Below are 26,552 nucleotides of genomic sequence, written 5' to 3'. Positions count from 1 at the left end.
TATGTATTTCAAGCAAAACAATGGCCGTTTGAGGCAGGTAGGTTTTGAACCTACGCTGCCATGGAGAATCTGATTTCTAGTCAGACGCCTTAACCGACAGACCAAGGCTAAATCTGTTTGAAAGTCGAACTATTTCTGGTGATGTGCCATGCGTTGAAATATAAGTCTATTATATTTTTATAAATTTATGTACTCAATCCTTATATTTGAGAAAAATTTCTGGGCTGAGCTGTTAATTAAAAAATATATATTTCAGGCAAAACAATGGCCGTTTGCAGCAGGTAGGATTCGAACCTACGCTGCTATGGAGAATCTGATTTCTAGTTAGAAGCCTTAGCCGACAGACCAAGGCTAAATCTGTTTGAAAGTCGAACTATTTCTGGCAATGTGCCGTGCGTTGAAATATAAGTCCATTATAATTTTATAAATTTATGAACTCAATCCCCATATTTGAGAAAAATTTCTGAGTTGAGCTGTTAATTAAAAAATATATATTTCACGCAAAACAATGGCCGTTTGCAGTAGGTAGTTATCGAACCTACGCTGCTATGGAGAATCTGATTTCTAGTCAGACGCCTTAACCGACAGACCAAGGCTAAATCTGTTTGAAAGTCGAACTATTTCTGGTGATGTGCCATGCGTTAAAATATAAGGCCATAATATTTTTATAAATTTATGTAGTCAATCCCCATATTTGAGAAAACTTTCTGGGCTGAGCTGTTAATTAAAAAATATATATTTCAAGCAAAACAATGGTCTTTTGCAGTAGGTGGGATTCGAACCTACGCTGCCATAGAGAATCTGATTTCTAGTCAGACGCCTTAACCGACGGACCAAGGCTAAATCTGTTTGAAAGTCGAACTATTTCTGGTGATGTGCCATGCGTTGAAATATAAGGCCATTATATTTTTATAAATTTATGTATTCAATCCCCATATTTGAGAAAAATTTTTGGACTGAGCTGTTAATTAAAAAATATATATTTCAAGCAAAACAATGACCGTTTGCAGCAGGTAGGTTTCGAACCTACGCTGCCATGGAGAATCTGATTTCTAGTCAGAAGCCTTAACCGACAGACCAAGGCTAAATCTGTTTGAAAGTCGAACAATTTCTGGTGATGTGCCATGCGTTGAAATATAAGTCCATTATATTTTTATAAATTTATGTACTCAATCCTTATATTTGAGAAAAATTTCTGGGCTGAGCTGTTAATTAAAAAATATATATTTCAAGCAAAACAATGGCCGTTCGCAGTAGGTAGGTATCGATCCTACGCTGCCATGGAGAATCTGATTTCTAGTCAGAAGCCTTAACCGACAGACCAAGGCTAAATCTGTTTGAAAGTCGAAATATTCCTGGTGATGTGCCATGCGTTGAAATATAAGGCCATTATATTTTTATAAATTTATGTATTGAATCCCCATATTTGAGATAAATTTCTGGGCTGAGCTGTTAATTAAAAATATATATTTCAAGCAAAACAATGGCCGTTTGCAGTAGGTAGGTTTCGAACCTACGCTGCCATAGAGAATCTGATTTCTAGTCATACGCCTTAACCGACAGACCAAGGCTAAATCTGTTTGAAAGTCGAACTATTTCTGGTGATGTGCCATGCGTTGAAATATAAGTCCATTATATTTTTATAAATTTATGTACTCAATCCTTATATTTGAGAAAAATTTCTATGCTGAGCTGTTAATTAAAAAATATATATTTCAAGCAAAACAATGGCCGTTCGCAGTAGGTAGGTATCGAACCTACGCTGCCATGGAGAATCTGATTTCTAGTCAGACCCCTTAACCGACAGACCAAGGCTAAATCTGTTTGAAAGTCGAACTATTTCTGATTATGTGCCATGCGTTGAAATATAAGTCCATTATATTTTTATAAATTTATGTATTGAATCCCCATATTTGAGAAAAATTTCTGGGCTGAGCTGTTAATTAAAAAATATATATTTCAAGCAAAACAATGGCCGATTGCAGCATATAGGTTTCGAACCTACGCTGCCATGGAGAATCTGATTTCTAGTCAGAAGCCTTAACCGACAGACCAAGGCTAAATCTGTTTGAAAGTCGAACTATTTCTGGTGATGTGCCATGCGTTGAAATATAAGTCCATTATGTCTTTATAAATTTATGTACTCAATCCTTATATTTGAGAAAAATTTCTGGGCTGAGCTGTTAATTAAAAAATATGTATTTCAATCAAAACAATGGCCGTTTGCAGCAGGTAGGTTTCGAACCTACGCTGCCATGGAGAATCTGATTTCTACTCAGAAGCCTTAACCGACACACCAAGGCTAAATCTGTTTGAAAGTCGAAATATTTCTGGTGATGTGCCATGCGTTGAAATATAAGGCCATTATATTTTTATAAATTTATGTATTGAATCCCCATATTTGAGAAAAATTTCTGGGCTGAACTGTTAATTAAAAAATATATATTTCAAGCAAAACAATGGCCGTTTGCAGCATATAGGTTTCGAACCTACGCTGCCATGGAGAATCTGATTTCTAGTCAGAAGTCTTAACCGACAGACCAAGGCTAAATCTGTTTGAAAGTCGAAATATTCCTGGTGATGTGCCATGCGTTGAAATATAAGGCCATTATATTTTTATAAATTTATGTATTGAATCCCCATATTTGAGATAAATTTCTGGGCTGAGCTGTTAATTAAAAATATATATTTCAAGCAAAACAATGGCCGTTTGCAGTAGGTAGGTTTCGAAACTACGCTGCCATAGAGAATCTGATTTCTAGTTAGACGCCTTAACCGACAGACCAAGGCTAAATCTGTTTGAAAGTCGAACTATTTCTGATTATGTGCCATGTTGAAATATAAGTCCATTATATTTCTATAAATTTATGTACTCAATCCTTATATTTGAGAAAAATTTCTGAACTGAGCTGTTAATTAAGAAATATATATTTCAAGCAAAACCATGGCCGTTCGCAGTAGGTAGGTATCGAACCTACGATGCCTTGGAGAATCTGATTTCTAGTCAGACGCCTTAACCGACAGACCAAGGCTAAATCTGTTTGAAAGTTTAACTATTTCTGATTATGTGCCATGCGTTGAAATATAAGTCCATTATATTTTTATAAATTTATGTACTCAATCCTTATATTTGAGAAAAATTTCTGGACTGAGCTGTTAATTAAAAAATGTTTATTTCATGCAAAACAATGGCCGTTTGCAGTAGGTAGGTTTCGAACCTACGCTGCCATAGAGAATCTGATTTCTAGTCATACGCCTTAACCGACAGACCAAGGCTAAATCTGTTTGAAAGTCGAACAATTTCTGGTGATGTGCCATGCGTTGAAATATAAGTCCATTATATTTTTATAAATTTATGTACTCAATCCTTATATTTGAGAAAAATTTCTGGGCTGAGCTGTTAATTAAAAAATATATATTTCAAGCAAAACAATGGCCGTTCGCAGTAGGTAGGTATCGATCCTACGCTGCCATGGAGAATCTGATTTCTAGTCAGAAGCCTTAACCGACAGACCAAGGCTAAATCTGTTTGAAAGTCGAAATATTCCTGGTGATGTGCCATGCGTTGAAATATAAGGCCATTATATTTTTATAAATTTATGTATTGAATCCCCATATTTGAGATAAATTTCTGGGCTGAGCTGTTAATTAAAAATATATATTTCAAGCAAAACAATGGCCGTTTGCAGTAGGTAGGTTTCGAACCTACGCTGCCATAGAGAATCTGATTTCTAGTCATACGCCTTAACCGACAGACCAAATCTAAATCTGTTTGAAAGTCGAACTATTTCTGGTGATGTGCCATGCGTTGAAATATAAGTCCATTATATTTTTATAAATTTATGTACTCAATCCTTATATTTGAGAAAAATTTCTGGGCTGAGCTGTTAATTAAAAAATATATATTTCAAGCAAAACAATGGCCGTTCGCAGTAGGTAGGTATCGAACCTACGCTGCCATGGAGAATCTGATTTCTAGTCATACCCCTTAACCGACAGACCAAGGCTAAATCTGTTTGAAAGTCGAACTATTTCTGATTATGTGCCATGCGTTGAAATATAAGTCCATTATATTTTTATAAATTTATGTACTCAATCCTTATATTTGAGAAAAATTTCTGGGCTGAGCTGTTAATTAAAAAATATGTATCTTAAGCAAAACAATGGCCGTTTGCAGCATATAGGTTTCGAACGTACGCTGCCATGGAGAATCTGATTTCTAGTCAGAAGCCTTAACCGACAGGGCAAGGCTAAATCTGTTTGAAAGTCGAACTATTTCTGGTGATGTTCCATGCGTTGAAATAAAAGGCCATTATATTTTTATAAATTTATGTATTGAATTCCCATATTTGAGAAAAATTAAAAATATATATTTCAAGCAAAACAATGGCCGTTTGCAGTAGTTAGGTTTCGAACCTACGCTGCCATAGAGAATCTGATTTCTAGTCATACGCCTTAACCGACAGACCAAGGCTAAATCTGTTTGAAAGTCGAACTATTTCTGGTGATGTGCCATGCGTTGAAATATAAGTCCATTATATTTTTATAAATTTATGTACTCAATCCTTATATTTGAGAAAAATTTCTGGGCTGAGCAGTTAATTAAAAAATATGTATTTTAAGCAAAACAATGGCCGTTTGCAGCATATAGGTTTCGAACGTACGCTGCCATGGAGAATCTGATTTCTAGTCAGAAGCCTTAACCGACAGGGCAAGGCTAAATCTGTTTGAAAGTCGAACTATTTCTGGTGATGTTCCATGCGTTGAAATATAAGGCCATTATATTTTCATAAATTTATGTATTGAATCCCCATATTTGAGAAAAATTTCTGGGCTGAGCTGTTAATTAAAAAATATATATTTCAAGCAAAACAATAGCCGATTGCAGCATATAGGTTTCGAACCTACGCTGCCATGGAGAATCTGATTTCTAGTCAGAAGCCTTAACCGACAGACCAAGGCTAAATCTGTTTGAAAGTCGAACTATTTCTGGTGATGTGCCATGCGTTGAAATATAAGTCCATTATGTTTTTATAAATTTATGTACTCAATCCTTATATTTGAGAAAAATTTCTGGGCTGAGCTGTTAATTAAAAAATATGTATTTCAATCAAAACAATGGCCGTTTGCAGCAGGTAGGTTTCGAACTTACGCTGCCATGGAGAATCTGATTTCTACTCAGAAGCCTTAACCGACAGACCAAGGCTAAATCTGTTTGAAAGTCGAAATATTTCTGGTGATGTGCCATGCGTTGAAATATAAGGCCATTATATTTTTATAAATTTATGTATTGAATCCCCATATTTGAGATAAATTTCTGGGCTGAGCTGTTAATTAAAAATATATATTTCAAGCAAAACAATGGCCGTTTGCAGTAGGTAAGTTTCGAACCTACGCTGTCATAGAGAATCTGATTTCTAGTCAGACGCCTTAACCGACAGACCAAGGCTAAATCTGTTTGAAAGTCGAACTATTTCTGGTGATGTGCCATGCGTTGAAATATAAGTCCATTATGTTTTTATAAATTTATGTACTCAATCCTTATATTTGAGAAAAATTTCTGGGCTAAGCTGTTAATTAAAAATATATATTTCAAGCAAAACAATGGCCGTTTGCAGTAGGTAGGTTTCGAAACTACGCTGCCATAGAGAATCTGATTTCTAGTTAGACGCCTTAACCGACAGACCAAGGCTAAATCTGTTTGAAAGTCGAAATATTCCTGGTGATGTGCCATGCGTTGAAATATAAGGCCATTATATTTTTATAAATTTATGTATTGAATCCCCATATTTGAGATAAATTTCTGGGCTGAGCTGTTAATTAAAAATATATATTTCAAGCAAAACAATGGCCGTTTGCAGTAGGTAGGTTTCGAAACTACGCTGCCATAGAGAATCTGATTTCTAGTTAGACGCCTTAACCGACAGACCAAGGCTAAATCTGTTTGAAAGTCGAACTATTTCTGATTATGTGCCATGTTGAAATATAAGTCCATTATATTTCTATAAATTTATGTACTCAATCCTTATATTTGAGAAAAATTTCTGAACTGAGCTGTTAATTAAGAAATATATATTTCAAGCAAAACCATGGCCGTTCGCAGTAGGTAGGTATCGAACCTACGATGCCTTGGAGAATCTGATTTCTAGTCAGACGCCTTAACCGACAGACCAAGGCTAAATCTGTTTGAAAGTTTAACTATTTCTGATTATGTGCCATGCGTTGAAATATAAGTCCATTATATTTTTATAAATTTATGTACTCAATCCTTATATTTGAGAAAAATTTCTGGACTGAGCTGTTAATTAAAAAATGTTTATTTCATGCAAAACAATGGCCGTTTGCAGTAGGTAGGTTTCGAACCTACGCTGCCATAGAGAATCTGATTTCTAGTCATACGCCTTAACCGACAGACCAAGGCTAAATCTGTTTGAAAGTCGAACAATTTCTGGTGATGTGCCATGCGTTGAAATATAAGTCCATTATATTTTTATAAATTTATGTACTCAATCCTTATATTTGAGAAAAATTTCTGGGCTGAGCTGTTAATTAAAAAATATATATTTCAAGCAAAACAATGGCCGTTCGCAGTAGGTAGGTATCGATCCTACGCTGCCATGGAGAATCTGATTTCTAGTCAGAAGCCTTAACCGACAGACCAAGGCTAAATCTGTTTGAAAGTCGAAATATTCCTGGTGATGTGCCATGCGTTGAAATATAAGGCCATTATATTTTTATAAATTTATGTATTGAATCCCCATATTTGAGATAAATTTCTGGGCTGAGCTGTTAATTAAAAATATATATTTCAAGCAAAACAATGGCCGTTTGCAGTAGGTAGGTTTCGAACCTACGCTGCCATAGAGAATCTGATTTCTAGTCATACGCCTTAACCGACAGACCAAGGCTAAATCTGTTTGAAAGTCGAACTATTTCTGGTGATGTGCCATGCGTTGAAATATAAGTCCATTATATTTTTATAAATTTATGTACTCAATCCTTATATTTGAGAAAAATTTCTGGGCTGAGCTGTTAATTAAAAAATATATATTTCAAGCAAAACAATGGCCGTTCGCAGTAGGTAGGTATCGAACCTACGCTGCCATGGAGAATCTGATTTCTAGTCATACCCCTTAACCGACAGACCAAGGCTAAATCTGTTTGAAAGTCGAACTATTTCTGATTATGTGCCATGCGTTGAAATATAAGTCCATTATATTTTTATAAATTTATGTACTCAATCCTTATATTTGAGAAAAATTTCTGGGCTGAGCTGTTAATTAAAAAATATGTATCTTAAGCAAAACAATGGCCGTTTGCAGCATATAGGTTTCGAACGTACGCTGCCATGGAGAATCTGATTTCTAGTCAGAAGCCTTAACCGACAGGGCAAGGCTAAATCTGTTTGAAAGTCGAACTATTTCTGGTGATGTTCCATGCGTTGAAATAAAAGGCCATTATATTTTTATAAATTTATGTATTGAATTCCCATATTTGAGAAAAATTTCTGGGCTGAGCTGTTAATTAAAAAATATATATTTCAAGCAAAACAATAGCCGATTGCAGCATATAGGTTTCGAACCTACGCTGCCATGGAGAATCTGATTTCTAGTCAGAAGCCTTAACCGACAGACCAAGGCTAAATCTGTTTGAATGTCGAACTATTTCTGGTGATGTGCCATGCGTTGAAATATAAGTCCATTATGTTTTTATAAATTTATGTACTCAATCCTTATATTTGAGAAAAATTTCTGGGCTGAGCTGTTAATTAAAAAATATGTATTTCAATCAAAACAATGGCCGTTTGCAGCAGGTAGGTTTCGAACCTACGCTGCCATGGAGAATCTGATTTCTACTCAGAAGCCTTAACCGACAGACCAAGGCTAAATCTGTTTGAAAGTCGAAATATTTCTGGTGATGTGCCATGCGTTGAAATATAAGGCCATTATATTTTTATAAATTTATGTATTGAATCCCCATATTTGAGATAAATTTCTGGGCTGAGCTGTTAATTAAAAATATATATTTCAAGCAAAACAATGGCCGTTTGCAGTAGGTAAGTTTCGAACCTACGCTGTCATAGAGAATCTGATTTCTAGTCAGACGCCTTAACCGACAGACCAAGGCTAAATCTGTTTGAAAGTCGAAATATTTCTGGTGATGTGCCATGCGTTGAAATATAAGGCCATTATATTTTTATAAATTTATGTATTGAATCCCCATATTTGAGATAAATTTCTGGGCTGAGCTGTTAATTAAAAATATATATTTCAAGCAAAACAATGGCCGTTTGCAGTAGGTAAGTTTCGAACCTACGCTGTCATAGAGAATCTGATTTCTAGTCAGACGCCTTAACCGACAGACCAAGGCTAAATCTGTTTGAAAGTCGGACTATTTCTGGTGATGTGCCATGCGTTGAAATATAAGTCCATTATGTTTTTATAAATTTATGTACTCAATCCTTATATTTGAGAAAAATTTCTGGGCTAAGCTGTTAATTAAAAATATATATTTCAAGCAAAACAATGGCCGTTTGCAGTAGGTAGGTTTCGAAACTACGCTGCCATAGAGAATCTGATTTCTAGTTAGACGCCTTAACCGACAGACCAAGGCTAAATCTGTTTGAAAGTCGAACTATTTCTGGTGATGTGCCATGCGTTGAAATATAAGGCCATTATATTTTTATAAATTTATGTATTGAATCCCCATATTTGAGATAAATTTCTGGGCTGAGCTGTTAATTAAAAATATATATTTCAAGCAAAACAATGGCCGTTTGCAGTAGGTAGGTTTCGAACCTACGCTGCCATAGAGAATCTGATTTCTAGTCATACGCCTTAACCGACAGACCAAGGCTAAATCTGTTTGAACTATTTCTGGTGATGTGCCATGCGTTGAAATATAAGTCCATTATATTTTTATAAATTTATGTACTCAATCCTTATATTTGAGAAAAATTTCTGGGCTGAGCTGTTAATTAAAAAATATGTATTTCAATCAAAACAATGGCCGTTTGCAGCAGGTAGGTTTCGAACCTACGCTGCCATGGAGAATCTGATTTCTACTCAGAAGCCTTAACCGACAGACCAAGGCTAAATCTGTTTGAAAGTCGAAATATTTCTGGTGATGTGCCATGCGTTGAAATATAAGGCCATTATATTTTTATAAATTTATGTATTGAATCCCCATATTTGAGAAAAATTTCTGGGCTGAACTGTTAATTAAAAAATATATATTTCAAGCAAAACAATGGCCGTTTGCAGCATATAGGTTTCGAACCTACGCTGCCATGGAGAATCTGATTTCTAGTCAGAAGTCTTAACCGACAGACCAAGGCTAAATCTGTTTGAAAGTCGAAATATTCCTGGTGATGTGCCATGCGTTGAAATATAAGGCCATTATATTTTTATAAATTTATGTATTGAATCCCCATATTTGAGATAAATTTCTGGGCTGAGCTGTTAATTAAAAATATATATTTCAAGCAAAACAATGGCCATTTGCAGTAGGTAGGTTTCGAACCTACGCTGTCATAGAGAATATGATTTCTAGTCAGACGCCTTAACCGACAGACCAAGGCTAAATCTGTTTGAAAGTCGAACTATTTCTGGTGATGTGCCATGCGTTGAAATATAAGTCCATTATGTTTTATAAATTTATGTACTCAATCCTTATATTTGAGAAAAATTTCTGGGCTGAGCTGTTAATTAAAAATATATATTTCAAGCAAAACAATGGCCGTTTGCAGTAGGTAGGTTTCGAACCTACGCTGCCATAGAGAATCTGATTTCTAGTCAGACGCCTTAACCGACAGACCAAGGCTAAATCTGTTTGAAAGTCGAACTATTTCTGGTGATGTGCCATGCGTTGAAATATAAGGCCATTATATTTTTATAAATTTATGTATTGAATCCCCATATTTGAGCTAAATTTCTGGGCTGAGCTGTTAATTAAAAATATATATTTCAAGCAAAACAATGGCCGTTTGCACTAGGTAGGTTTCGAACCTACGCTGGCATAGAGAATCTGATTTCTAGTCAGACGCCTTAACCGACAGACCAAGGCTAAATCTGTTTGAAAGTCGAACTATTTCTGATTATGTGCCATGCGTTGAAATATAAGTCCATTATATTTTTATAAATTTACGTACTCAATCCTTATATTTGAGAAAAATTTCTGGGCTGAGCTGTTAATTAAAAAATATGTATCTTAAGCAAAACAATGGCCGTTTGCAGCATATAGGTTTCGAACGTACGCTGCCATGGAGAATCTGATTTCTAGTCAGAAGCCTTAACCGACAGGGCAAGGCTAAATCTGTTTGAAAGTCGAACTATTTCTGGTGATGTGCCATGCGTTGAAATATAAGTCCATTATATTTTTATAAATTTATGTACTCAATCCTTATATTTGAGAAAAATTTCTGGGCTGAGCTGTTAATTAAAAAATATGTATCTTAAGCAAAACTATGGCCGTTTGCAGCATATAGGTTTCGAACGTACGCTGCCATGGAGAATCTGATTTCTAGTCAGAAGCCTTAACCGACAGGGCAAGGCTAAATCTGTTTGAAAGTCGAACTATTTCTGGTGATGTTCCATGCGTTGAAATATAAGGCCATTATATTTTCATAAATTTATGTATTGAATCCCCATATTTGAGAAAAATTTCTGGGCTGAGCTCTTAATTAAAAAATATGTATTTCAAGCAAAACAATGGCCGATTGCAGCATATAGGTTTCGAACCTACGCTGAGATGGAGAATCTGATTTCTAGTCAGAAGCCTTAACCGACAGACCAAGGCTAAATCTGTTTGAAAGTCGAACTATTTCTGGTGATGTGCCATGCGTTGAAATATAAGTCCATTATGTCTTTATAAATTTATGTACTCAATCCTTATATTTGAGAAAAATTTCTGGGCTGAGCTGTTAATTAAAAAATATGTATTTCAATCAAAACAATGGCCGTTTGCAGCAGGTAGGTTTCGAACCTACGCTGCCATGGAGAATCTGATTTCTACTCAGAAGCCTTAACCGACAGACCAAGGCTAAATCTGTTTGAAAGTCGAAATATTTCTGGTGATGTGCCATGCGTTGAAATATAAGGCCATTATATTTTTATAAATTTATGTATTGAATCCCCATATTTGAGAAAAATTTCTGGGCTGAACTGTTAATTAAAAAATATATATTTCAAGCAAAACAATGGCCGTTTGCAGCATATAGGTTTCGAACCTACGCTGCCATGGAGAATCTGATTTCTAGTCAGAAGTCTTAACCGACAGACCAAGGCTAAATCTGTTTGAAAGTCGAAATATTCCTGGTGATGTGCCATGCGTTGAAATATAAGGCCATTATATTTTTATAAATTTATGTATTGAATCCCCATATTTGAGATAAATTTCTGGGCTGAGCTGTTAATTAAAAATATATATTTCAAGCAAAACAATGGCCGTTTGCAGTAGGTAAGTTTCGAACCTACGCTGTCATAGAGAATCTGATTTCTAGTCAGACGCCTTAACCGACAGACCAAGGCTAAATCTGTTTGAAAGTCGAACTATTTCTGGTGATGTGCCATGCGTTGAAATATAAGTCCATTATGTTTTTATAAATTTATGTACTCAATCCTTATATTTGAGAAAAATTTCTGGGCTGAGCTGTTAATTAAAAATATATATTTCAAGCAAAACAATGGCCGTTTGCAGTAGGTAGGTTTCGAAACTACGCTGCCATAGAGAATCTGATTTCTAGTTAGACGCCTTAACCGACAGACCAAGGCTAAATCTGTTTGAAAGTCGAACTATTTCTGATTATGTGCCATGTTGAAATATAAGTCCATTATATTTCTATAAATTTATGTACTCAATCCTTATATTTGAGAAAAATTTCTGAACTGAGCTGTTAATTAAGAAATATATATTTCAAGCAAAACCATGGCCGTTCGCAGTAGGTAGGTATCGAACCTACGATGCCTTGGAGAATCTGATTTCTAGTCAGACGCCTTAACCGACAGACCAAGGCTAAATCTGTTTGAAAGTTTAACTATTTCTGATTATGTGCCATGCGTTGAAATATAAGTCCATTATATTTTTATAAATTTATGTACTCAATCCTTATATTTGAGAAAAATTTCTGGACTGAGCTGTTAATTAAAAAATGTTTATTTCATGCAAAACAATGGCCGTTTGCAGTAGGTAGGTTTCGAACCTACGCTGCCATAGAGAATCTGATTTCTAGTCATACGCCTTAACCGACAGACCAAGGCTAAATCTGTTTGAAAGTCGAACAATTTCTGGTGATGTGCCATGCGTTGAAATATAAGTCCATTATATTTTTATAAATTTATGTACTCAATCCTTATATTTGAGAAAAATTTCTGGGCTGAGCTGTTAATTAAAAAATATATATTTCAAGCAAAACAATGGCCGTTCGCAGTAGGTAGGTATCGATCCTACGCTGCCATGGAGAATCTGATTTCTAGTCAGAAGCCTTAACCGACAGACCAAGGCTAAATCTGTTTGAAAGTCGAAATATTCCTGGTGATGTGCCATGCGTTGAAATATAAGGCCATTATATTTTTATAAATTTATGTATTGAATCCCCATATTTGAGATAAATTTCTGGGCTGAGCTGTTAATTAAAAATATATATTTCAAGCAAAACAATGGCCGTTTGCAGTAGGTAGGTTTCGAACCTACGCTGCCATAGAGAATCTGATTTCTAGTCATACGCCTTAACCGACAGACCAAGGCTAAATCTGTTTGAAAGTCGAACTATTTCTGGTGATGTGCCATGCGTTGAAATATAAGTCCATTATATTTTTATAAATTTATGTACTCAATCCTTATATTTGAGAAAAATTTCTGGGCTGAGCTGTTAATTAAAAAATATATATTTCAAGCAAAACAATGGCCGTTCGCAGTAGGTAGGTATCGAACCTACGCTGCCATGGAGAATCTGATTTCTAGTCAGACCCCTTAACCGACAGACCAAGGCTAAATCTGTTTGAAAGTCGAACTATTTCCGATTATGTGCCATGCGTTGAAATATAAGTCCATTATATTTTTATAAATTTATGTACTCAATCCTTATATTTGAGAAAAATTTCTGGGCTGAGCTGTTAATTAAAAAATATGTATCTTAAGCAAAACAATGGCCGTTTGCAGCATATAGGTTTCGAACGTACGCTGCCATGGAGAATCTGATTTCTAGTCAGAAGCTTTAACCGACAGGGCAAGGCTAAATCTGTTTGAAAGTCGAACTATTTCTGGTGATGTTCCATGCGTTGAAATAAAAGGCCATTATATTTTTATAAATTAATGTATTGAATTCCCATATTTGAGAAAAATTGAAAATATATATTTCAAGCAAAACAATGGCCGTTTGCAGTAGTTAGGTTTCGAACCTACGCTGCCATAGAGAATCTGATTTCTAGTCATACGCCTTAACCGACAGACCAAGGCTAAATCTGTTTGAAAGTCGAACTATTTCTGGTGATGTGCCATGCGTTGAAATATAAGTCCATTATGTTTTTATAAATTTATGTACTCAATCCTTATATTTGAGAAAAATTTCTGGGCTGAGCAGTTAATTAAAAAATATGTATCTTAAGCAAAACAATGGCCGTTTGCAGCATATAGGTTTCGAACGTACGCTGCCATGGAGAATCTGATTTCTAGTCAGAAGCCTTAACCGACAGGGCAAGGCTAAATCTGTTTGAAAGTCGAACTATTTCTGGTGATGTTCCATGCGTTGAAATATAAGGCCATTATATTTTCATAAATTTATGTATTGAATCCCCATATTTGAGAAAAATTTCTGGGCTGAGCTGTTAATTAAAAAATATATATTTCAAGCAAAACAATAGCCGATTGCAGCATATAGGTTTCGAACCTACGCTGCCATGGAGAATCTGATTTCTAGTCAGAAGCCTTAACCGACAGACCAAGGCTAAATCTGTTTGAAAGTCGAACTATTTCTGGTGATGTGCCATGCGTTGAAATATAAGTCCATTATGTTTTTATAAATTTATGTACTCAATCCTTATATTTGAGAAAAATTTCTGGGCTGAGCAGTTAATTAAAAAATATGTATCTTAAGCAAAACAATGGCCGTTTGCAGCATATAGGTTTCGAACGTACGCTGCCATGGAGAATCTGATTTCTAGTCAGAAGCCTTAACCGACAGGGCAAGGCTAAATCTGTTTGAAAGTCGAACTATTTCTGGTGATGTTCCATGCGTTGAAATATAAGGCCATTATATTTTCATAAATTTATGTATTGAATCCCCATATTTGAGAAAAATTTCTGGGCTGAGCTGTTAATTAAAAAATATATATTTCAAGCAAAACAATAGCCGATTGCAGCATATAGGTTTCGAACCTACGCTGCCATGGAGAATCTGATTTCTAGTCAGAAGCCTTAACCGACAGACCAAGGCTAAATCTGTTTGAAAGTCGAAATATTTCTGGTGATGTGCCATGCGTTGAAATATAAGTCCATTATGTTTTTATAAATTTATGTACTCAATCCTTATATTTGAGAAAAATTTCTGGGCTGAGCTGTTAATTAAAAAATATGTATTTCAATCAAAACAATGGCCGTTTGCAGCAGGTAGGTCTCGAACCTACGCTGCCATGGAGAATCTGATTTCTACTCAGAAGCCTTAACCGACAGACCAAGGCTAAATCTGTTTGAAAGTCGAAATATTTCTGGTGATGTGCCATGCGTTGAAATATAAGGCCATTATATTTTTATAAATTTATGTATTGAATCCCCATATTTGAGAAAAATTTCTGGGCTGAACTGTTAATTATAAAATATATATTTCAAGCAAAACAATGGCCGTTTGCAGCATATAGGTTTCGAACCTACGCTGCCATATAGAATCTGATTTCTAGTCAGAAGTCTTAACCGACAGACCAAGGCTAAATCTGTTTGAAAGTCGAAATATTCCTGGTGATGTGCCATGCGTTGAAATATAAGGCCATTATATTTTTATAAATTTATGTATTGAATCCCCATATTTGAGATAAATTTCTTGGCTGAGCTGTTAATTAAAAATATATATTTCAAGCAAAACAATGGCCGTTTGCAGTAGGTAAGTTTCGAACCTACGCTGTCATAGAGAATCTGATTTCTAGTCAGACGCCTTAACCGACAGACCAAGGCTAAATCTGTTTGAAAGTCGAACTATTTCTGGTGATGTGCCATGCGTTGAAATATAAGTCCATTATGTTTTTATAAATTTATGTACTCAATCCTTATATTTGAGAAAAATTTCTGGGCTGAGCTGTTAATTAAAAATATATATTTCAAGCAAAACAATGGCCGTTTGCAGTAGGTAGGTTTCGAAACTACGCTGCCATAGAGAATCTGATTTCTAGTTAGACGCCTTAACCGACAGACCAAGGCTAAATCTGTTTGAAAGTCGAACTATTTCTGGTGATGTGCCATGCGTTGAAATATAAGGCCATTATATTTTTATAAATTTATGTATTGAATCCCCATATTTGAGCTAAATTTCTGGGCTGAGCTGTTAATTAAAAATATATATTTCAAGCAAAACAATGGCCGTTTGCACTAGGTAGGTTTCGAACCTACGCTGGCATAGAGAATCTGATTTCTAGTCAGACGCCTTAACCGACAGACCAAGGCTAAATCTGTTTGAAAGTCGAACTATTTCTGGTGATGTGCCATGCGTTAAAATATAAGTCCATTATGTTTTTATAAATTTATGTACTCAATCCTTATATTTGAGAAAAATTTCTGGGCTGAGCTGTTAATTAAAAAATATGTATTTCAAGCAAATCAATGGCCGTTTGCAGCATATAGGTTTCGAACCTACGCTGCCATGGAGAATCTGATTTCTAGTCAGAAGCCTTAACCGACAGACCAAGGCTAAATCTGTTTGAAAGTCGAAATATTCCTGGTGATGTGCCATGCGTTGAAATATAAGGCCATTATATTTTTATAAATTTATGTATTGAATCCCCATATTTGAGATAAATTTCTGGGCTGAGCTGTTAATTAAAAATATATATTTCAAGCAAAACAATGGCCGTTTGCAGTAGGTAGGTTTCGAACCTACGCTGAAATAGAGAATCTGATTTCTAGTCATACGCCTTAACCGACAGACCAAGGCTAAATCTGTTTGAAAGTCGAACTATTTCTGGTGATGTGCCATGCGTTGAAATATAAGTCCATTATATTTTTATAAATTTATGTACTCAATCCTTATATTTGAGAAAAATTTCTGGGCTGAGCTGTTAATTAAAAAATATGTATTTCAATCAAAACAATGGCCGTTTGCAGCAGGTAGGTTTCGAACCTACGCTGCCATGGAGAATCTGATTTCTACTCAGAAGCCTTAACCGACAGACCAAGGCTAAATCTGTTTGAAAGTCGAAATATTTCTGGTGATGTGCCATGCGTTGAAATATAAGGCCATTATATTTTTATAAATTTATGTATTGAATCCCCATATTTGAGAAAAATTTCTGGGCTGAACTGTTAATTAAAAAATATGTATTTCAATCAAAACAATGGCCGTTTGCAGCAGGTAGGTTTCGAACCTACGCTGCCATGGAGAATCTGATTTCTACTCAGAAGCCTTAACCGACAGACCAAGGCTAAATCTGTTTGAAAGTCGAAATATTTCTGGTGATGTGCCATGCGTTGAAATATAAGGCCATTATATTTTTATAAATTTATGTATTGAATCCCCATATTTGAGAAAAATTTCTGGGCTGAGCTGTTAATTAAAAATATATATTTCAAGCAAAACAATGGCCGTTTGCAGTAGGTTGGTTTCGAACCTACGCTGCCATAGAGAATCTGATTTCTAGTCAGACGCCTTAACCGACAGACCAAGGCTAAATCTGTTTGAAAGTCGAACTATTTCTGGTGATGTGCCATGCGTTGAAATATAAGGCCATTATATTTTTATAAATTTATGTATTGAATCCCCATATTTGAGCTAAATTTCTGGGCTGAGCTGTTAATTAAAAATATATATTTCAAGCAAAACAATGGCCGTTTGCACTAGGTAGGTTTCGAACCTACGCTGGCATAGAGAATCTGATTTCTAGTCAGACGCCTTAACCGACAGACCAAGGCTAAATCTGTTTGAAAGTCGAACTATTTCTGGTGATGTGCCATGCGTTAAAATATAAGTCCATTATGTTTTTATAAATTTATGTACTCAATCCTTATATTTGAGAAAAATTTCTGGGCTGAGCTGTTAATTAAAAAATATGTATTTCAAGCAAAACAATGGCCGTTTGCAGCATATAGGTTTCGAACCTACGCTGCCATGGAGAATCTGATTTCTAGTCAGAAGCCTTAACCGACAGACCAAGGCTAAATCTGTTTGAAAGTCGAAATATTCCTGGTGATGTGCCATGCGTTGAAATATAAGGCCATTATATTTTTATAAATTTATGTATTGAATCCCCATATTTGAGATAAATTTCTGGGCTGAGCTGTTAATTAAAAATATATATTTCAAGCAAAACAATGGCCGTTTGCAGTAGGTAGGTTTCGAACCTACGCTGCCATAGAGAATCTGATTTCTAGTCATACGCCTTAACCGACAGGCCAAGGCTAAATCTGTTTGAAAGTCGAACTATTTCTGGTGATGTGCCATGCGTTGAAATATAAGTCCATTATATTTTTATAAATTTATGTACTCAATCCTTATATTTGAGAAAAATTTCTGGGCTGAGCTGTTAATTAAAAATATATATTTCAAGCAAAACAATGGCCGTTTGCAGTAGGTAGGTTTCGAAACTACGCTGCCATAGAGAATCTGATTTCTAGTTAGACGCCTTAACCGACAGACCAAGGCTAAATCTGTTTGAAAGTCGAACTATTTCTGATTATGTGCCATGTTGAAATATAAGTCCATTATATTTCTATAAATTTATGTACTCAATCCTTATATTTGAGAAAAATTTCTGAACTGAGCTGTTAATTAAGAAATATATATTTCAAGCAAAACCATGGCCGTTCGCAGTAGGTAGGTATCGAACCTACGATGCCTTGGAGAATCTGATTTCTAGTCAGACGCCTTAACCGACAGACCAAGGCTAAATCTGTTTGAAAGTTTAACTATTTCTGATTATGTGCCATGCGTTGAAATATAAGTCCATTATATTTTTATAAATTTATGTACTCAATCCTTATATTTGAGAAAAATTTCTGGACTGAGCTGTTAATTAAAAAATGTTTATTTCATGCAAAACAATGGCCGTTTGCAGTAGGTAGGTTTCGAACCTACGCTGCCATAGAGAATCTGATTTCTAGTCATACGCCTTAACCGACAGACCAAGGCTAAATCTGTTTGAAAGTCGAAATATTCCTGGTGATGTGCCATGCGTTGAAATATAAGGCCATTATATTTTTATAAATTTATGTATTGAATCCCCATATTTGAGAAAAATTTCTGGGCTGAACTGTTAATTAAAAAATATATATTTCAAGCAAAACAATGGCCGTTTGCAGCATATAGGTTTCGAACCTACGCTGCCATGGAGAATCTGATTTCTAGTCAGAAGTCTTAACCGACAGACCAAGGCTAAATCTGTTTGAAAGTCGAAATATTCCTGGTGATGTGCCATGCGTTGAAATATAAGGCCATTATATTTTTATAAATTTATGTATTGAATCCCCATATTTGAGATAAATTTCTGGGCTGAGCTGTTAATTAAAAATATATATTTCAAGCAAAACAATGGCCGTTTGCAGTAGGTAGGTTTCGAACCTACGCTGTCATAGAGAATATGATTTCTAGTCAGACGCCTTAACCGACAGACCAAGGCTAAATCTGTTTGAAAGTCGAACTATTTCTGGTGATGTGCCATGCGTTGAAATATAAGTCCATTATGTTTTATAAATTTATGTACTCAATCCTTATATTTGAGAAAAATTTCTGGGCTGAGCTGTTAATTAAAAATATATATTTCAAGCAAAACAATGGCCGTTTGCAGTAGGTAGGTTTCGAACCTACGCTGCCATAGAGAATCTGATTTCTAGTCAGACGCCTTAACCGACAGACCAAGGCTAAATCTGTTTGAAAGTCGAACTATTTCTGGTGATGTGCCATGCGTTGAAATATAAGGCCATTATATTTTTATAAATTTATGTATTGAATCCCCATATTTGAGCTAAATTTCTGGGCTGAGCTGTTAATTAAAAATATATATTTCAAGCAAAACAATGGCCGTTTGCACTAGGTAGGTTTCGAACCTACGCTGGCATAGAGAATCTGATTTCTAGTCAGACGCCTTAACCGACAGACCAAGGCTAAATCTGTTTGAAAGTCGAACTATTTCTGGTGATGTGCCATGCGTTAAAATATAAGTCCATTATGTTTTTATAAATTTATGTACTCAATCCTTATATTTGAGAAAAATTTCTGGGCTGAGCTGTTAATTAAAAAATATGTATTTCAAGCAAAACAATGGCCGTTTGCAGCATATAGGTTTCGAACCTACGCTGCCATGGAGAATCTGATTTCTAGTCAGAAGCCTTAACCGACAGACCAAGGCTAAATCTGTTTGAAAGTCGAAATATTCCTGGTGATGTGCCATGCGTTGAAATATAAGGCCATTATATTTTTATAAATTTATGTATTGAATCCCCATATTTGAGATAAATTTCTGGGCTGAGCTGTTAATTAAAAATATATATTTCAAGCAAAACAATGGCCGTTTGCAGTAGGTAGGTTTCGAACCTACGCTGCCATAGAGAATCTGATTTCTAGTCATACGCCTTAACCGACAGGCCAAGGCTAAATCTGTTTGAAAGTCGAACTATTTCTGGTGATGTGCCATGCGTTGAAATATAAGTCCATTATATTTTTATAAATTTATGTACTCAATCCTTATATTTGGGAAAAATTTCTGGGCTGAGCTGTTAATTAAAAAATATGTATCTCAAGCAAAACAATGGCCGTTTGCAGCATATAGGTTTCGAACCTACGCTGCCATGGAGAATCTGATTTCTAGTCAGAAGCCTTAACCGACAGGGCAAGGCTAAATCTGTTTGAAAGTCGAACTATTTCTGGTGATGTTCCATGCGTTGAAATATAAGGCCATTATATTTTTATAAATTTATGTATTGAATTCCCATATTTGAGAAAAATTTCTGGGCTGAGCTGTTAATTAAAAAATAAGTATTTCAAGCAAAACAATGGCCGTTTGAGGCAGGTAGGTTTTGAACCTACGCTGCCATGGAGGATCTGATTTCTAGTCAGACGCCTTAACCGACAGACCAAGGCTAAATCTGTTTGAAAGTCGAACTATTTATGGTGATGTGCCATGCGTTGAAATATAAGTCTATTATATTTTTATAAATTTATGTACTCAATCCTTATATTTGAGAAAAATTTCTGGGCTGAGCTGTTAATTAAAAAATATATATTTCAAGCAAAGCAATGGCCGTTTGCAGCAGGTAGGTTTCGAACCTACGCTGCCATGGAGAATCTGATTTCTAGTCAGAAGCCTTAACCGACAGAACAAGGCTAAATCTGTTTGAAAGTCGAACTTTTTCTGATTATGTGCCATGTTGAAATATAAGTCCATTATATTTCTATAAATTTATGTACTCAATCCTTATATTTGAGAAAAATTTCTGAACTGAGCTGTTAATTAAGAAATATATATTTCAAGCAAAACCATGGCCGTTCGCAGTAGGTAGGTATCGAACCTACGATGCCTTGGAGAATCTGATTTCTAGTCAGACGCCTTAACCGGCAGACCAAGGCTAAATCTGTTTGAAAGTTTAACTATTTCTGATTATGTGCCATGCGTTGAAATATAAGTCCATATATTTCTATAAATTTATGTACTCAATCCTTATATTTGAGAAAAATTTCTGAACTGAGCTGTTAATTAAAAAATATATATTTCAAGCAAAGCAATGGCCGTTTGCAGCAGGTAGGTTTCGAACCTACGCTGCCATGGAGAATCTGATTTCTAGTCAGAAGCCTTAACCGACAGACCAAGGCTAAATCTGTTTGAAAGTCGAACTTTTTCTGATTATGTGCCATGTTGAAATATAAGTCCATTATATTTCTATAAATTTATGTACTCAATCCTTATATTTGAGAAAAATTTCTGAACTGAGCTGTTAATTTAGAAATATATATTTCAAGCAAAACCATGGCCGTTCGCAGCAGGTAGGTTTCGAACCTACGCTGCCATGGAGAATCTGATTTCTAGTCAGAAGCCTTAACCGACAGACCAAGGCTAAATCTGTTTGAAAGTCGAACTTTTTCTGATTATGTGCCATGTTGAAATATAAGTCCATTATATTTCTATAAATTTATGTACTCAATCCTTATATTTGAGAAAAATTTCTGAACTGAGCTGTTAATTAAGAAATATATATTTCAAGCAAAACCATGGCCGTTCGCAGTAGGTAGGTATCGAACCTACGATGCCTTGGAGAATCTGATTTCTAGTCAGAAGCCTTAACCGACAGACCAAGGCTAAATCTGTTTGAAAGTCGAAATATTCCTGGTGATGTGCCATGCGTTGAAATATAAGGCCATTATATTTTTATAAATTTATGTATTGAATCCCCATATTTGAGATAAATTTCTGGGCTGAGCTGTTAATTAAAAATATATATTTCAAGCAAAACAATGGCCGTTTGCAGTAGGTAGGTTTCGAATCTACGCTGCCATAGAGAATCTGATTTCTAGTCATACGCCTTAACCGACAGACCAAGGCTAAATCTGTTTGAAAGTCGAACTATTTCTGGTGATGTGCCATGCGTTGAAATATAAGTCCATTATATTTTTATAAATTTATGTACTCAATCCTTATATTTGAGAAAAATTTCTGGGCTGAGCTGTTAATTAAAAAATATATATTTCAAGCAAAACAATGGCCGTTCGCAGTAGGTAGGTATCGAACCTACGCTGCCATGGAGAATCTGATTTCTAGTCAGACCCCTTAACCGACAGACCAAGGCTAAATCTGTTTGAAAGTCGAACTATTTCTGGTGATGTTCCATGCGTTGAAATATAAGGCCATTATATTTTTATAAATTTATGTATTGAATCCCCATATTTGAGATAAATTTCTGGGCTGGGCTGTTAATTAAAAAATATATATTTCAAGCAAAACAATGGCCGTTTGCAGTAGGTAGGTTTCGAACCTACGCTGCCATAGAGAATCTGATTTCTAGTCAGATGCCTTAACCGACAGACCAAGGCTAAATCTGTTTGAAAGTCGAACTATTTCTGGTAATGTGCCATGTGCTGAAATATAGGTCCATTATATTTTTAAAAATTTATGTACTCAATCCTTATATTTGAGAAATATTTCTGGGCTGAGCTGTTAATTAAATAATATATATTTCAAGCAAAACAATGGCCGTTTGCAGCAGGTAGGTTTCGAACCTACGCTGCCATGGAGAATCTGATTTCTAGACAGAAGCCTTAACCGACAGACCAAGGCTAAATCTGTTTGAAAGTCGAAATATTTCTGGTGATGTGCCATGCGTTGAAATATAAGGCCAATATATTTTTATAAATTTATGTATTGAATCCCCATATTTGAGAAAAACTTCTGGGCTGAGCTGTTAATTAAAAAATATATATTTCAAGCAAAACAATGGCCGTTTGCAGCAGGTAGGTTTCGAACCTACGATGCCATGGAGAATCTGATTTCTAGTCAGAAGCCTTAACCGACAGACCAAGGCTATATATGTTTGAAAGTCGAACTATTTCTGGTGATGTGCCATGCGTTGAAATATAAGGCTATTATATTTTTATAAATTTATGTATTGAATCAACATATTTGAGAAAAATTTCTGGGCTGATCTGTTAATTAAAAAATATATATTTCAAGTAAAACAATGGCCGTTTGCAGCATATAGGTTTCGAACCTACGCTGCCATGGAGAATCTGATTTCTAGTCAGAAGCCTTAACCGACAGACCAAGGCTAAATCTGTTTGAAAGTTTAACTATTTCTGATTATGTGCCATGCGTTGAAATATAAGTCCATTATATTTTTATAAATTTATGTACTCAATCCTTATATTTGAGAAAAATTTCTGGGCTGAGCTGTTAATTAAAAAATATATATATCAAGCAAAACAATGGCCGTTTGCAGTAGGTAGGTTTCGAACCTACCCTGCCATAGAGAATCTGATTTCTAGTCAGACGCCTTAACCGACAGACCAAGGCTAAATCTGTTTGAAAGTCGAACTATTTCTGGTGATGTGCCATGCTTTGAAATATAGGTCCATTATATTTTTATAAATTTATGTACTCAATCCTTATATTTGAAAAAAATTTTTGGGCTGAGCTGTTAATTAAAAAATATATATATCAAGCAAAACAATGGCCGTTTGCAGTAGGTAGGTTTCGAACCTACCCTGCCATAGAGAATCTAATTTCTAGTCAGACGCCTTAACCGACAGAGCAAGGCTAAATCTGTATGAAAGTCGAACTATTTCTGGTGATGTGCCTTGCGTTGAAATATAAGGCCATTATATTTTTATAAATTTATGTACTTAATCCCCATATCTGAGAAAAATTTCTGGGCTGAGCTGTTAATTAAAAAATATATATTTCAAGCAAAACAATGGCCGTGTGCAGCATATAGGTTTCGAACCTACGCTGCCATGGAGAATCTGATTTCTAGTCAGAAGCATTAACCGACAGACCAAGGCTAAATCTGTTTGAAAGTCGAACTATTTCTGGTGATGTGCCATGCGTTGAAATATAAGGCCATTATATTTTTATAAATTTATGTATTGAATCCCCATATTTGAGAAAAATTTCTGGGCTGAGCTGTTAATTAAAAAATATATATTTCAAGCAAAACAATGGCCGTTTGCAGCAGGTAGGTTTCGAACCTACGCTGCTATGGAGAATCTGATTTCTAGTCAGAAGCCTTAACCGACAGACCAAGGCTAAATCTGTTTGAAAGTCGAACTATTTCTGGTGATGTGCCATGCGTTGAAATATAGGTCCATTATATTTTTGTAAATTTATGTACTCAATCCTTATATTTGAGAAAAATTTCTGGGCTGAGCTGTTAATTAAAAAATATATATTTCAAGCAAAACAATGGCCGTTTGCAGCAGGTAGGTTTCGAACCTATGCTGCCATGGATAATCTGATTTCTAGTCAGAAGCCTTAACCGAGAGACCAAGGCTAAATCTGTTTGAAAGTCGAAATATTTCTGGTGATGTGCCATGCGTTGAAATATAAGGAAATTATATTTTTATAAATTTATGTATTGAATCCCCATATTTGAGAAAAATTTCTGGGCTGAGCTGTTAATTAAGAAATATATATTTCAAGCAAAACAATGGCCGTTTGCAGCAGGTAGGTTTCGAACCTACGCTGCCATGGAGAATCTGATTTCTAGTCAGAAGCCTTAACCGACAGACCAAGGCTAAACCTGTTTGAAAGTCGAAATATTTCTGGTGATGTGCCATGCGTTGAAATATAAGGCTATTATATTTTTATAAATTTATGTATTGAATCCCCATTTTTGAGAAAAATTTCTGGGCTGAGCTGTTAATTAAAAAATATATATTTCAAGCAAAACAATGGCCGTTTGCAGCGGGTAGGTTTCGAACCTACGCTGCCATGGAGAATATGATTTCTAGTCAGAAGCCTTAACAGACAGACCAAGGCTAAATCTGTTTGAAAGTCGAACTATTTCTGGTGATGTGCCATGCGTTGAAATATAAGGCCATTATATTTTTATAAATTTATATATTGAATCCCCATATTTGAGAAAAATTTCTGGGCTGAGCTGTTAATTAAAAAATATATATTTCAAGCAAAACAATGGCCGATTGCAGCATATAGGTTTCGAACCTACGCTGCCATGGAGAATCTGATTTCTAGTCAGAAGCCTTAACCGACAGACCAAGGCTAAATCTGTTTGAAAGTCGAACTATTTCTGATTATATGCCATGTTGAAATATAAGTCCATTATATTTCTATAAATTTATGTACTCAATCCTTATATTTGAGAAAAATTTCTGAACTGAGCTGTTAATTAAGAAATATATATTTCAAGCAAAACCATGGCCGTTCGCAGTAGGTAGGTATCGAACCTACGATGCCTTGGAGAATCTGATTTCTAGTCAGACGCCTTAACCGACAGACCAAGGCTAAATCTGTTTGAAAGTTTAACTATTTCTGATTATGTGCCATGCGTTGAAATATAAGTCCATTATATTTATATATATATATATATATATATATATATATATATATATATATATATATATATATATATATATATATATATATATATATATATATATATATATATATATATAAATTTATGTACTCAATCCTTATATTTGAGAAAAATTTCTAGTCTGAGCTGTTAATTAAAAAATGTATATTTCATGCAAAACAATGGCCGTTTGCAGTAGGTAGGTTTCGAAAATACGCTGCCATAGAGAATCTGATTTCTAGTCAGACGCCTTAACTGACAGACCAATGCTAAATCTGTATGAAAGTCGAACTATTTCTGGTGATGTGCCTTGCGTTGAAATATAAGGCCATTATATTTTTATAAATTTATATACTCAATCCCCATATTTGAGAAAAATTTCTGGGCTGAGCTGTTAATTCAAAAATATATATTTCAAGCAAAACAATTTCTGTTTGCAGTAGGTAGGTTACGAAACTACGCTGCCATGGAGAATCTGATTTCTGGTCAGACGCCCTTATCGACAGACCAGGGCTAAATCTGTCTGAAAGTAGAACTATTTCTGGTGATCTGCCATTTGAAATATAAGGGCATTATATTGTTTTAAAAGTATGCACTCAATCCCCATAATTGACAAAATTTGCTGGACTGTTCTGCTAATTACAAAAATTATATTTCAAGCAAAACAAATGGTCGTTTGCAGTAGGTAGGATTCGAACCTACGCTGCCATGGAGAATCTGATTTCTAGTCAGACGCCTTAACCGAGAGACCAGGGCTAAATCTGTTTGAAAGTAGAACTATTTCTTTTGATATGCCATTTGAAATATAAGAGCATTATATTGTTCTAAATATATGCGCTCAAACCACATATTCGACAAAATTTTCTGGACTGGGCTGCTAATTACAAAAATTATATTTCAAGCAAAACAAATGGTCGTTTGCACTAGGTAGGTTTCGAACCTACGCTGCCATAGAGAATCTGATTTCTAGTCAGAAGCCTTAACCGACAGACCAAGGCTAAATCTGTTTGAAAGTCGAACTATTTCTGATTATGTGCCATGCGTTGAAATATAAGTCCATTATATTTTTATAAATTTATGTACTCAATCCTTATATTTGAGAAGTATTTCTGGGCTGCGCTGTTAATTAAATAATATATATTTCAAGCAAAACAATGGCCGTTTGCAGCAGGTAGGTTTCGAACCTACGCTGCCATGGAGAATCTGATTTCTAGTCAGAAGCCTTAACCGACAGACCAAGGCTAAATCTGTTTGAAAGTCGAAATATTTTTGCTGATGTGCCATGCGTTGAAATATAAGGCCATTATATTTTTATAAATTTATGTATTGAATCCCCATAT

The 26,552-nt window shown here is 35.1% G+C and overlaps 1 protein-coding gene across 1 annotated transcript in view; it reads left to right on the top strand.

Moving 5' to 3' along the window:
* The window catches only part of LOC132695938 (uncharacterized), a 173,966-nt gene extending 147,624 nt beyond the window's left edge, over positions 1–26,342 (top strand). The window contains exon 3 of the mRNA XM_060660494.1: positions 26,317–26,342. Within this exon, the coding sequence (XP_060516477.1) occupies positions 26,317–26,342 (26 nt within the window). The remainder of the gene's footprint in view (positions 1–26,316) is intronic.
* Positions 26,343–26,552: the final 210 nt, after the last annotated feature.

Source organism: Cylas formicarius, unplaced genomic scaffold (assembly GCF_029955315.1).
Source record: "Cylas formicarius isolate icCylForm1 unplaced genomic scaffold, icCylForm1.1 PGA_scaffold_16__1_contigs__length_5364039, whole genome shotgun sequence".
NCBI classification, from domain to species: domain Eukaryota; kingdom Metazoa; phylum Arthropoda; class Insecta; order Coleoptera; family Brentidae; genus Cylas; species Cylas formicarius.
The sequence above is the reverse complement of the archived record's forward strand: the minus strand, read 5'-3'. Positions and strand labels throughout refer to the sequence as shown.